Source organism: Amia ocellicauda, chromosome 1 (genome assembly GCF_036373705.1).
Source record: "Amia ocellicauda isolate fAmiCal2 chromosome 1, fAmiCal2.hap1, whole genome shotgun sequence".
Taxonomy (NCBI): domain Eukaryota; kingdom Metazoa; phylum Chordata; class Actinopteri; order Amiiformes; family Amiidae; genus Amia; species Amia ocellicauda.
Genome location: NC_089850.1, coordinates 18,183,441 through 18,198,424, shown reverse-complemented (window position 1 = coordinate 18,198,424; position 14,984 = coordinate 18,183,441). Strand labels below are relative to the sequence as shown.

The following is a 14,984-nucleotide window of genomic DNA, read 5'->3' as shown; positions in this document are numbered from 1 at the left end:
TGTCGCTTGGCTTGGTCGGTCTTAAGGCCAGCAAAAGCCTTCTACATGACTTGTCCTATTTGGTGCCTCCTGTACACAGTCCTCCAAAACACCAGTACATCTGATTGGCTCGGAGATAAGTAATACAAAGAAAGGTCCAGAGAGTTCCTGTGTAAGGTCATCCAAGTGGGGGTGTTTTAGAGGCAAAAGAGACGCACGCACACACACACACACACACACACCCCAGGTTATTTAGTCAGTTGAATACACAATTTCTAGACAAACTAAAAAAGTGCAGTTATTTCTCTCTCTTCCCTGAGACAGTATAGCTAATTGGGCCTGATTTTTTGGGACACCAATTATGTAATTACCGCTCATTAAATCTGCCAAGGCAATAAAAGACCCATCCTTATTGGCCTGTAGTTGGTTTATTATTTGTGAGTGAGGTTGCCAGATGCTTATACCTTTGTCATAAATCTCATTACATTGGATTTTTTTTCTTTTGCTACCAGAAATAGGTTCTGGTAATGCTGATAATGCCTCTCATCAATCAGGATGCAGCTTTCGTTTTTTTTTCCTGCCGCTTTTCCATCAAAACATGGATGCTTTGAGGCAGCTAACCAGGATGTGTGTCTCTCTCTCTTCCCTCTGTCTGCCTGCAGATGTTGGCCCTTCAATGCCACCTCCGGTGAAAATCGGCTCCTGCCTGTCGATGGACGGCCGCCGGCACGAGAGCGGGGAGAACTGGCACGATGGCTGCCGCGAGTGCTACTGCCACAACAGCCGGGAGATGTGTGCCCTGATCACCTGCCCTGTGCCCGCCTGTGGAAACCCCACTATCCGCCCGGGGCAGTGCTGTCCGTCCTGTCCAGGTAAGGAAGGCCAGCAACAGTTCGTCTTCCTGATTGTGTTGTGCTTTATGTGTGGGGGACTGCTGTGTTTAGTGGTGGAGTTACATAACGTTATCGCTTGTTACAACACAGAGTTACGGAGTCCTTTTTCTTGAATTTTTATAGACCTGTGTGTATTTCTTGTGTGCTCATGTATTATAAAACCCCACGACTAGTTTTTAGTATGTCTAATTTGCGGTACATATGAAACCAATCCACTGTGACTAATAATCTTAGAAAACTGTGCAAATGTGAACTACTGATGAGTTTTATTTTATTGGTTAGTTTAATATGTCCCACTTGCAGTGAATTAAAAATCACAAGGGGTAAGCAAAACAAAGACACATGTATCGAGTTTCTGGGACTCTGGGAAGAGTTAATCTTTGCTTGGTTTGGTACAAGGGGCTACAGATTTTCTTTTTCTTTTCTACGGGTTTATTTTTGTTCTCTCTGTTCTTCATCGTTGTTGTTGTTATGCAAAAACCCAAATAGATTGCCTCTCACCATCATGTCTCCTGAGGCTGTAGACTAAATTCGAAAGATGAGAAATCTCATTCTCTGCTTTTCACATAACCGAGATTGCCCGGTCTCACTCACACCTCCAATTCTTTTCTAGCATGAAGCTCAGATTACGAGGTATATGCTAGCAACACGCAACTGTGTGTCTTTGTGGCCCCTTGTGATTTTTTCACTTGCATCATTGCATCTTTGTCTTTTTTTTACCAAACCTCATTTTCACCTCTCTCTTTCTCTACTGCTTGACCCCTTCACTCAAAATTACCTCTAATTGTTTGCGCAGCTTCTAGACATGGGAGTTCAACGGGGGGGTGCCCCTATCCGCCCACCTCCACTCCCGATTCCCATGGTCCTCGCTGTCAGAATCCAGCTTGTTCTGTAGTAAAAGCATGCAACACAATAAACTGGCCTGTTGCTGCACTACAACCCAGTTTTTGATATAGTCCTCCCATCACAGCAGGCATAAGAAAACCTTTGAATGAGACCTCTAGCTGCTCACCGTACCTTTGCTACACCAGGAGATTCACAGAACGAGAGAACCCTGATTCTTTGCAACAGTGACTTGGTTTTAATAAGAATGATTTGCGTATTGTAGAGGAGCCATGCTCAACAATCTGACATCTGCATGCAGCATGTGTCAAACTACATAGGGTTTCTCTTACCACTACAGTGAATTGTAGTCCTGTCAAAAAAAAAAAAAACAATCAGAGGAAATAAGAAAGGCTTTCATTATCAAGAACCACTTCATTAAGTTAAAATTGTTATCATTAGAGGGACTGGGGATTGGTGGTGGGTGTTTTTGTTTAATTACAAGTACATTAAATACATGGAATTGTGAGGAAAATAAAAACTCTAGTCATAGGCAAGCTTATTACAATTATAATCCAAGTGAAAAGCATTCTGGGAAAGCAAACACCTGACTGTTATTAACTTTATTAAGTCTGAATTCCTGTGCTTAGTGAAGGATTGGAAGTCTAGGGACTAGTTCATAACTACTGTGTATGCCAAGGATCTGTGTTGTGATGTGAATATCCCCCCAAAAAAACAAAAAAAAACAAAAGGTGTCTCTTTATCCTTACCTTAAAGGTCAGGGACAAATGGGCAGTGCTCTATATTAAGCTACTTGTGTTGCAGCCTTTCCTTTTCATGATGTTGAACAGACCAGCCCGAGATCATATTGCAGCTCCCATCGCTAGAATTGAAACCACAGCGATTGTGTTTTGTTTGTTTGTTGTTTGTTTTGTGTCCAACCACCGCTGATTCGTGCCAGGTTGTATTGTCCGTACACTCTCCAAATAAAGAGCACTGAGGTAGTTCTGACGCACTGTTCCCTTGTGTCTGGCAGGAGTGTGAGGATCCAAGGCTCAGTCTCTCAGTCTTTTGTTCTTTTATCTGAGTCCGGTTTATTTTACTTTGTGTTATGTGATGCACAATGTTTGTACCAAACTCTAAATATGCAGCTACAGTTCCAAGCACATAATTAAAATGATCAGGAGGTGGAGATTCTGCCTCTACTGATACATAAAAAAAAAGAAAAAAAGAATTGTGCTTAAGTTTTCTTGGCTCTCCCTCTTTGTGTGTATATATGTAAAAATATGTTAATTGCATAGACTCATTTCTCCCGGCTTTTAATCTATCCTCGATTTGCATCTTCCTTTATTCTGGCATTTTCATTCTGTGGTTGTTCATACTCCCGTTTGTATAATTGGCTCCCCTGCAAACAGCGTAACAGCCTGTCACTGAGAAGCCTGGACGCAATCCTGTGCTGGAGAGGGATGACACGGCACTGTTTGCGATCCACGGGAGCACCTCCTGCTTGTGCATCTGCGCCTGCGGGTTGCAGGTGTCTTCGGTTTATTAAGGAAAAAAGCAAAGAGAACAAGGCACTGATTTAATAAACACTTTAGAAATAAGAATAAATGGGAAATCTCTTTTTCAGCTTATTTTTTTATAAATCGTGTTTTGCGGTGCATCTTTTCAAAGACACTAACCACTCGCCTCTGACAGCACATTAATCACACTGTGTCACACACTAATTCGCCTTTTTCTCTGTCGTGTAGAACATCTCCCGCCGTGTGGCAGAAATCATTTATATGCATATCTGCAGCACAATATGACCCTCATCCCTTCCCACCCCCCTATCTTTCCCACCCCCCCATCTTTCCCTTCCACCTTCAGTTAAAGTTACACCCTCATTGTTGCAACAGTAATTGATGGGCTGAGGTAAAATACCGGGGTTACAAAAGGTTTCTGCAGACTTTGCAAGAAGAGGAAGAAAGGGACTCGAGTCGAGGCGAATGCAATTAGAAATCTGTTTAATTAACCGATTTTCAGGCAATGTCTGTAGTATGAGGATGCATTGTATTCAGGAGAGCAGCACCACTGCTGATGACTTCGCTTTCCCCTCTTTTATTATTACTTTTTTTTATCTGTAGAAACCTCTCACTGGGAACTGAAGATTTGAGAGATAGAGCCGTTATGAGACAGATTAAAAATTGTACTTTCTGCCACCGCCGATACACAGACAATAAATCTAAGCAGTGGTTAAGGAAATTTAGCTCTGGTAACAGAGTAGGGGTGGGGTGATTAAATCTGTCCACTCAACACTGAAAGACATTTTGGAGAATAGGAAAAAAATAAAATATATGAAGAAAATAGTACTTTACTCTTTCTGTGTCAGTGATATTCACCAGCAATTATTCTGGGGGGTTTGACCATACAATACACTTAAAACTAACTTGCTATTACTGTTATGTATCCAGTAAATTAAATTGTTGTTCCCTGGATGAATTAATCAATAAGATCCTGATGATATTGACTTGGAGACATTAGAAAAGATCTATCATTAATCACAATGCTAATAATACAACCTTAAAATTCAAAAACAAATCTCCTGGGGTTTACCTCTCATAGTGTGTCCGTGTCAGACTGTTGTTTGACTTGCTGTTCCTGCAGAAATAGCTCATGGGAAAGACTTGATAAAGATTTGGCAATATGTGTACAAGAAAAGCATGCGAGTGCTGCACGTTTGCTGGTGGAATTGGTCTCTGTGCACTTTCCTCACGTTTTGGCACACTGAAGTTATTTAGCAGAGCAAATAATCAGCAAACGAAAATCTTGTTGGACAAGAATAATAGTAATTTGGATGGATAAGGCCAAATCATATCCCTCAGGTGACATGTCTTTCAAGGCAGGGTCAATCGCTGTCTCTTAGAATAGGGTTAAGACACCATGTAAAGCAGAGCAGGAATCGTACTGGGGTCTCATAGGATCTCAGCAGTCAAGACTCTGGCCCACAAGTATACCAGATCACTCACAATCACACATACACAAACTTCAATGGCTTTGATCGTTGCAGCTACTGGCTATACATTAGAATGGCCGGTCAAAGATTTTCCAGAAGCCAGAACATCGTGAGGAAAATGGTGTAAAATCTGCCAGCATAGTAGAGGAAAAATTCTAATGGAGTTTGGAAAAGTGGAACAAAGAGCAAATTATGTTTAGAAAATTCAAAAAACACACTGGAAGTCTCTCTGACGGCCCAGGGGATTAAGTTTTCTCGTTTTGTTGTTTATATCGGCTTTGACATATTGTAGCGCATCCTATAGCCCCAGCATTGTGCCTGCAATGTGGATTTTTTGTTGATTTTCCTTATCTGCCCAGACCTCAATTCTCCATATGCAGAAGGGAAAAAAATTGCTTTCTCCTCTTATCTGGCGTTTTAGATATGTCTTAAAAGGATGCGCTCCAAAGAGCAACTGACGCAGATAGTAATTTCAAGGAAATCCATACTTAAGAAGATGAAAAACGTGCCCATGTGATCGAAATGATTTACAATACTGCTTGGAGCCAACGCCAGAATTAAATCAGAATGACAAAAAAAAAAAAAAAACCTAGTCAGAATGAGACCCAGCAGTAGTGGAAGGGTTATGAAGTATGTGCTTATTAACGTGTTTCAGAGACAGCTGGTTTATATACCAGGTTTCTGCAAGGTATTGAAAGTCTCTTAAAAAGGTGAACAGTACCACAGGAAAAAGAAAAAACACACTGGGAAATGTTTTTCACCAACTTTGCACTGGGTCTAAATGTAGAGCCTGTGGTTTCAATTGTACTTCTGTCACTTAATTTTCTTCTCTCTGCTTTGTGTCTCATAAGTGCTTTTCTTAGCAGGGACCTGGGGCAGAGAAACCACACTTAAACAAAAACAGAAGAACAGTCGTGTTTTTTCTATTTCTTCTTTTAGTGAGTGCTAGTTTTCCATTTCAGGGAAACCATTGTTGTTGTTTTTTTATTATTATTCATGTGTTTTGTTCTTCTTTGAGTGGAACAGCTTCTGAAACATGCACTTCTGCCTTGTGAAGAAGTGCCTCATAAATCTATAAGAATGATCAAAGTGCTCTAATGTGGTATTATGCCAGAGTTACTCACATAAAGGAAGCACTTTGGAGTTATTATGGGCAGTATAAAGTGAAATATTGAGCAACAGAATGAATGAAGGCAAAAGGATGGTGCTACAAACACAGAGCAATTCCAGTAATAGGCATTAAATATCAGAGGGAAATACTTAACTTTGCAGCAGGAGAAAACGTAAATGTTTGTTTGCAGGTTCAATATTGCCCACATTCTCACTAGGGGACTAAAGCAGTACAATCATTTTCACAGACAAGTAATATGAACAGTTTACCTTGCAAATGTACTCATAGATTCTGTGATGCAGTAACAAAGGGCAGTTTTACTGTATATTTGTGTACCTGGTCTTTGTTTTGCTGCTATTAATAGTACAATTTTTTTTTACCATGCTCCAGATGACCCTAACTCGAAGAAGCCTGAGCTCAGTGACTCGACTATCTGCCACGCCCCCAGCGGAGAGTACTTTGTGGAGGGCGAGACGTGGAACATTGACTCCTGCACCCAGTGCACCTGCCACAGCGGGCGCGTGCTGTGCGAGACGGAGGTGTGCCCTCCCCTGCTGTGCCAGAACCCCATCAGGACCCAGGACTCCTGCTGCCCACAGTGTCCAGGTAAGACGTGTGATGGTGCAGTCAGTGGCAGCAGATGTGTCAAGAGGGAGACGCACGCACGCATGCACACACACACACACACACACACACACACACACACACACACACACATACACACACACTCACTCTCTCTATCACGTTTAAGTGACTGAGGGGTTCAGATGGTTTCCGCACTCATCCCAGCCACACGTTTTACACACATTTGAATGGACAGAAAGAGTCAAGCTGTGGGGAAAAAACAAAAGCTAAAAGAACAGTCAGCATATTTAGTTTCGGTTTCCTGTACAACTGAATGGTAAACGGAGACAGAAAGGGCAAGCTGTTAATAATAGAAGGTTTAATTGAAGAAAACTTTGAATTAACCCATAACTGATGCGATACTTAATTGGATGCTCTGTTTTTGCCTTTCACATCAAAAGCAGCCTGTAATCGCATTAACTGTGAGATTAAATTAAAAAACAAGAACTATACATGGGCAAAAAACAGAAACAAAACTGCAAGCAAAACTGGCCTTCTTTCTCCAAACACATTTTTGTGTTTTGTTTTGTTAATTAAAAGATTCATATCTGGTTTCCAGTTCTGTAGGTAAGTGGGGGGGGAGGGTTTTCAGCCTCCACAGGCTATTAAGTAATCAGTATTTTGTTCCCACTTCTCTTTCAAAGCACGTCATACAGTATTGTGAGATGATGAGATTATGGAAAACTCTAAAGCTGACCGAGAATCAGAGATTTCTGGTTAATCAGTTTTTCATTAGCGTTTATAATCGAGAGATCTATTCAAACTAGGAGGGGAAGTGTTTCTGCATTTCATCAACAGACAGGTGCACTTGAGGATGCAAGATTCTCTTTGGCAGAGCTAATTTTGGAGTGGTCGAATAGACTTCTTCAGTTCATCTTCTCCTTATCTCCCCGTCTCTTTATCTGTCGTTTTCACATCATGGCTACTCAGCTGTTCAATGTGTCAATATGTCAATAGGCTTTCAGACCCATGAACCCATGAATAATGTAAATAACACTACTAGATACTTGATGTCCACCAGTATATCAATTTTTTTCAGGAGTGTGAAGCTCTTGTTTTAGACGAGACCCATTTACACACACACACACACACACACACACACACACACACACACACACACACACACCCCTCCCCTGCCCCTCGCAGCAGGTTTTACAGGCGGTTTCGTCAGCAGATGAAAGAGTGGCTCAGCTACCTCCAGACACATGAGCTCCTTCACAGTAGAGAGCTCTGTAATTACTGTAAAAAAAAAAGAGGAAAGAAAGGAAACAGAAAACCTGAGGATCTGAAAACACTCCAGTGAAATCCTCCAGTGTCTGAAAGCCTTCTCCTACTGCTGTGAATCAAAATAAATCACTAAGTGCAGCAGGCAAATGTTACGCTACACCTCTGTTTCTCCTCCTGCTCTTGTTCTACCTGCCGCAGGATCTCCATGTGAATTCGCACGGCAGCTGATTAATGCGCCTCTTCCTGGAGAATTAGCTCCTGGTTTTTATTTGTGTTATTTTGTTATCCCCCCCACCCCCCCGCCGGCCCAGTAAGGATAGTAGCTGCTCTTTTGTACACTACAGAGTGGCATCATGGGAGATTACCCTTCTCCTAATCTCTGACAGTTATGATATGGTTTAACATTAGAAACTAAGGTCATGTTCAATTTTAATGTATTAATTGATTAATTTGTATTCTGGTCATGAGAATGTTAATCTTTGTGTAATTTGTTAGTTTCAGATAGTTGTGTTTTTGTTTGGTCGTAGCTGTCATCTTGACTGTTAGGGATAGGAAAAAAGGATAAGTAATGCTTACATTTAAAAATAGATTTATTTTGCAGTTAATCTGTTTGTTAATGCAAGTGTTAATTGTTACATACCATTAATAAACCTGTAATAAATCATGCAATAGCTGTAAATTATGATAATACATTGTACATACCAATAATAAATAACCAATAGTTTTAGTATCTGCTAACTAGCAATACATTTGAAAAATAATGATTGGATTAATATATTTTAATTTTTTTTTGCAGTTTATTTACAATTTACCCTTATAGTAAATTGTGGCTAAAAATGGAAAAGTGTTGATTCCAGTTTTCTCACATTGTATAGGAACTTAATTGAAAATCCAGCAGTTATTGACATAATATAAGTATGGCTATTAAGTCGTTTGAGCATGGTCAATGTATTTCTACCTCATCTTGTCCACTACATGTTAAATCGCTCAATTCCCCTTAGCCAGGACTGACAATTTGACATACTAAGCTCTTAAATGTCGTTCCATGTTCATTTCCCATACAACCATGTGGTTTAGCAACTTTGAAGCTGTTCAGCTGACGCACAGTCCGGTTTTCGACGCTGGCTGTGGTCTGACTGCAGAGATTGATTGATTCGGAAAAGGGCAGTTCTCATCAGCACTTGCTATTATTGTCACATTATGGTCAGGATTCATTTGCAGCCGCCTTTCTCTTTGATTGATGTGTGCATGTGCACCAAGGGGGTGAGGTCTAAGACATTTGCCAAAGATCTCTGTGTTTTTATACAACCACCTTACCTGTCAGATAAGGAGCTTGTTTCCTGTGACAGTGATTGAAGGATTTGAAGCTTTTAAATTGATTTCAGAATACATTAGCATCTGTTGTTTGGTTTCCTTAAATATATAGTAGCCCCCATCATTCAGTTCAGAAATATTTGTTTCACCCGTCCCAACTCTCATTGATTTGCTGAACTGGCATGAGTCTGGCAGGTAAACAAAAAGCAAATTATAGTTTTCGTCTACAAAACAACCCCCCAGACAGTTGACATTTGGCACATAAAACATTTTAAACTTTAAAAGGTTTTATACATCAAGAAATGCCTGTATGTCCTTTGGCACAATCTAGAGCCGTTGGTATTGACTTATTCTTATCTCACCACATAACGTTCTTAGTTTCCATCATAAAAAAATACACCCTGCTCTATATGAAACCTCCCTGCAGTTTAATTGGGAGAGAATAAAAAAGCAAACATTTGATTTGACTGGATAATACATCCCAGCACTGAGTAATAGTGGGATGTAGGTGAGTAATGTAGATCTGGATTAGTAACATGACTGTCCTGGACAGTGTTTTGTCTTAGTGGCATCCGGTTCAATGGGCCTGTGCCAAGATAGTCTCCGCTGAAATGAAACGGCTGTGGAGCCCCTTCACGCCATCGCCCACACCAATGCTCAGACCATGTAGGACTTTCTGTGAGGCAGAAGCTTTGACTAGCATCTTTGATTGGTGAGATACCAGTGGGCAGTTGTTGGATTGGTGGCTCTTTGCTCTTCTTCACAGTGGTGCATCAGTTGGTGGGAGGAAGGAGGTTATATATAGTCTGAAGAAGGGTTTATTTAAAGTCCCTGAATTTGTTAGTGGTGTCTTGGCATTCTCATCTTTTCCCCTTTCCTTCATTAATTTTTGTTTTCGTTTTTTAAACCGCTTATGAGCCAGAACCATAAAAAGCACACCTATAAAATCCTCCCTCATTGCACTTGCAGTGTATCGGTTCTGTGAAAGGCCGCTCCCATAAACCACAATGTAATGTGCAGCTGTGCCTTTGAAGTGGAGTCCTGCCCTTGTGACAACAGCCTCCTCGGGGGGGATCGGCTGTGCAGAGTTGGTAACCATGGAGATTTCTGACTGGATTCATTATTAATTTAAACTATGTAACCAGGGTAAACCCCCTGAGAGTGGGGGGGGGAAAGACATAAAAAGTATTTTTATGTTAATAAATATGTTTCAGAAATCCTTGCCTTCTAGAGTTTTGGCTCCGATAAGAGGCATTTGTGTGTTCGTATTGCTCTCGGTAAAGTCTGTGTGATAGCATCACAGGGGGCACTCCGGTCGTAACAAACCTCACGCCTAGCATGGCTAATGACTGCAATTAATTTGTTAATTTACTCTAGTGACCGTCTTCAAACAAATACCACACAGAGTCTTAGAAGAAAATTATATGCAAATGCTTTTTGCTTGTTATTTCACGAAAGTGTTGTGGAAATCATGCTTTTTGAGATTTGTTTTGTCGTTTATTTACTTTAAATTCTGTCGATGTGGCTGTGTAGATAGGAGGCAGCTCACTAACATATTTAGAATGCAGAAAAAGTGCTGACTGCCAGCAAAAGAGTAACCTCTTTTTTATGTGCTGCATCCTAACTGAACAACCTGTGACAGAAACAATAAAAAAATAAAGACAAATACAAGCTGGATAGGTATCTCAAAGTGGATTCATCAACAGAACATCCAGCAAAGAAGCGTGCTTGCATTGCTCTTAAACATATAAGCCAGCGCTAACTCAAACCATGCTGAACATGGGAAAAAATATATTCAAACAGAAACTATAACCTATGAGGAAGAAGTAAGAAAGGGACAATGGTAAGGTTGCCAGCTTGTGTGGAGGATATTTTGGGCGGTTTTATCATGATACAATGTTGTCTCTAAAATGACACCAGTAAGATGATTGACAGATGACAAACACAAGTTCGTTTTCCCATTAGGACACCTGTGTATGAAACTTCAAAGAAGCAACTTGATACTAATATAAACTAAATCAGATAATTTATCATTTGAATTGATTTGAATCACTACCCCTTATGATGTCTTTGACCTCTTAATTCATTTACACAACAAACTGTCCACTAGCAGACAACTTTCAGTGTAAAGACTTTTGAATTTATCAACGATGGCTCAGTAAATTGGATCTCTACATGTATGGCAGCCATTTCATTTTATTCATATCTTTATTTGGAATTTGGGAGAAATGTTGTCAGTAGTTCATAGAATAAAACAATGTTAATTTTACCCAAACACATGCCTATAAATCGTAAAACCAGAGAAACTGATAATTTTGCAGTGGTCTCTTAATTGTTTCCAGAGCTATATACACTCACCTAAAGGATTATTAGGAACACCTGTTCAATTTCTCATTAATGCAATTATCTAACCAACCAATCACATGGCAGTTGCTTCAATGCATTTAGGGGTGTGGTCCTGGTCAAGACAATCTCCTGAACTCCAAACTGAATGTCTGAATGGGAAAGAAAGGTGATTTAAGCAATTTTGAGCGTGGCATGGTTGTTGGTGCCAGACGGGCCGGTCTGAGTATTTCACAATCTGCTCAGTTACTGGGATTTTCACGCACAACCATTTCTAGGGTTTACAAAGAATGGTGTGAAAAGGGAAAAACATCCAGTATGCGGCAGTCCTGTGGGCGAAAATGCCTTGTTGATGCTAGAGGTCAGAGAAGAATGGGCCGACTGATTCAAGCTGATAGAAGAGCAACTTTGACTGAAATAACCACTCGTTACAACCGAGGTATGCAGCAAAGCATTTGTGAAGCCACAACACGTACAACCTTGAGGCGGATGGGCTACAACAGCAGAAGACCCCACCGGGTACCACTCATCTCCACTACAAATAGGAAAAAGAGGCTACAATTTGCACAAGCTCACCAAAATTGGACAGTTGAAGACTGGAAAAATGTTGCCTGGTCTGATGAGTCTCGATTTCTGTTGAGACATTCAGATGGTAGAGTCAGAATTTGGCGTAAACAGAATGAGAACATGGATCCATCATGCCTTGTTACCACTGTGCAGGCTGGTGGTGGTGGTGTAATGGTGTGGGGGATGTTTTCTTGGCACACTTTAGGCCCCTTAGTGCCAATTGGGCATCGTTTAAATGCCACGGCCTACCTGAGCATTGTTTCTGACCATGTCCATCCCTTTATGACCACCATGTACCCATCCTCTGATGGCTACTTCCAGCAGGATAATGCACCATGTCACAAAGGTCTAATTATTTCAAATTGGTTTCTTGAACATGACAATGAGTTCACTGTACTAAACTGGCCCCCACAGTCACCAGATCTCAACCCAATAGAGCATCTTTGGGATGTGGTGGAACGGGAGCTTCGTGCCCTGGATGTGCATCCCACAAATCTCCATCAACTGCAAGATGCTATCCTATCAATATGGGCCAACATTTCTAAAGAATGCTTTCAGCACCTTGTTGAATCAATGCCACGTAGAATTAAGGCAGTTCTGAAGGCGAAAGGGGGTCAAACACAGTATTAGTATGGTGTTCCTAATAATCCTTTAGGTGAGTGTATATATATATATATATATATATATATATATATATATATACACAGTGAGGGGAAAAAAGTATTTGATCCCCTACTGATTTTGTACGTTTGCCCACTGACAAAGAAATGATCAGTCTATAATTGTAATGGTAGGCGTATTTTAACAGTGAGAGACAGAATAACAACAAAAAAATCCAGAAAAACGCATTTCAAAAAAGTTATACATTGATTTGCATGTTAATGAGGGAAATAAGTATTTGATCCCCTATCAATCAGCAAGATTTCTGGCTCCCAGGTGTCTTTTATACAGGTAATGAGCTGAGATTAGGAGCAGTCTCTTAAAGGGAGTGCTCCTAATCTCAGCTCGTTACCTTTATAAAACACACCTGTCCACAGAAGCAATCAATCAATCAGATTCCAAACTCTCCACCATGGCCAAGACCAAAGAGCTGTCCAAGGATGTCAGGGACAAGATTGTAGACCTACACAAGGCTGGAATGAGCTACAAGACCATCGCCAAGCAGCTTGGTGAGAAGGTGACAGTTGGTGTGATTATTCGCAAATGGAAGAAACACAAAATAACTGTCAGTCTCCCTCGGTCTGGGGCTCCATGCAAGATCTCACCTCGTGGAGTTTCAATGATCATGAGAACGGTGAGGAATCAGCCCAGAACTACACGGGAGGATCTTGTTAATGATCTCAAGGCAGCTGGGACCATAGTCACCAAGAAAACAATTGGTAACACACTACGCCGTGAAGGACTGAAATCCTGCAGCGCCCGCAAGGTCCCCCTGCTCAAGAAAGCACATGTACAGGCCCGTCTGAAGTTTGCCAATGAACATCTGAATGATTCAGAGGAGAACTGGGTGACATCAACTCAACTCGCCGTGTTTGGAGGAGGAGGAATGACCCCAAGAACACCATCCCCACCGTCAAACATGGAGGTGGAAACATTATGCTTTGGGGGTGTTTTCCTGCTAAGGGGACAGGACAACTGCACCGCATCAAAGGGACGATGGACGGGGCCATGTACTGTCAAATCTTGGGTGAGAACCTCCTTCCCTCAGCCTGTGCATTGAAAATGGATCGTGGATGGATATTCCAGCATGACAATGACCTAAAACACACTAAGCCAAGGCAACAAAGGAGTGTCTCAAGAAGAAGCACATTAAGGTCCTGGAGTGGCCTAGCCAGTCTCCAGACCTTAATCCCATAGAAAATCTGTGGAGGGAGCTGAAGGTTCGAGTTGCCAAATGTCAGCCTCGAAACCTTAATGACTTGGAGAGAATCTGCAAAGAGGAGTGGGACAAAATCCCTCCTGAGATGTGTGCAAACCTGGTGGCCAACTACAAGAAACGTCTGACCTCTGTGATTGCCAACAAGGGTTTTGTCACCAAGTACTAAGTCGAAGGGGTCAAATACTTATTTCCCTCATTAACATGCAAATCAATTTATAACTTTTCTGAAATGCGTTTTTCTGGATTTTGTTGTTGTTATTCTGTCTCTCACTGTTAAAATACACCTACCATTAAAATTATAGACTGATCATTTCTTTGTCAGTGGGCAAACATACAAAATCAGCAGGGGATCAAATACTTTTTTCCCTCACTGTATATATATATATATATATATATATATATATATATATATATATATATATACACGCACACACACACACACACACACCGATCAGCCATAACATTATGACCACTGACAGCTGAAGTGAATAACACTGATAATCTCGTTATCATGGCACCTGTCAGTGGGGGGGATATATTAGGCAGCAAGTGAACATTTTGTCCTCAAAGTTGATGTGTCAGAAGCAGGAAAAATGGGCAGCGTAAGGATGTGAGCGACTTTGACAAGGGCCAAATTGTGATGGCTAGACGACTGGGTCAGGGCATCTCCAAAATTGCAGCTCTTGTGGGGTGTTCCCGGTCTGCAGTGGTCAGTACCTATCAAAAGTGGTCCAAGGAAGGAAAAGCGGTGAACCGGCGACAGGGTCATGGGCGGCCAAGGCTCATTGATGCACGTGGGGAGTGAAGGCTGGCCCGTGTGGTCCGATCCAACAGACGAGCTACTGTAGCTCAAATTGCTGAAAAAGTTCATGCTGGTTCTGATAGAAAGGTGTCAGAACACAGTGCATCGCAGTTTGTTGCGTATGGGGCTGCGTAGCCGCAGATCAGTCAGGGTGCCCATGCTGACCCCTGTCCACTGCCGAAAGCGCCTACAATGGGCACGTGAGCATCAGAACTGGACCACGGAGCAATGGAAGAAGGTGGCCTGGTCTGATGAATCACGAGTTCAAAGTGTTGACTTGGCCTCCAAATTCCTCAGATCTCAATCCAATCGAGCATCTGTGGGATGTGCTGGACAAACAAGTCCGATCCATGGTGGCCCCGCCTCGCAACTTACAGGACTTAAAGGATCTGCTGCTAACGTCTTGATGCCAGATACCACAGCACAGC

General features: G+C 41.6%; 1 protein-coding gene across 1 annotated transcript in view; it reads left to right on the top strand.

The window, feature by feature from the left end:
• The window catches only part of crim1 (cysteine rich transmembrane BMP regulator 1 (chordin-like)), a 178,266-nt gene that overhangs the window by 147,913 nt on the left and 15,369 nt on the right, over positions 1–14,984 (top strand). The window contains exons 11-12 of the mRNA XM_066697496.1: positions 642–851; positions 6,191–6,406. Coding sequence (XP_066553593.1) covers positions 642–851; positions 6,191–6,406 — 426 coding nt within the window. The remainder of the gene's footprint in view (positions 1–641; positions 852–6,190; positions 6,407–14,984) is intronic.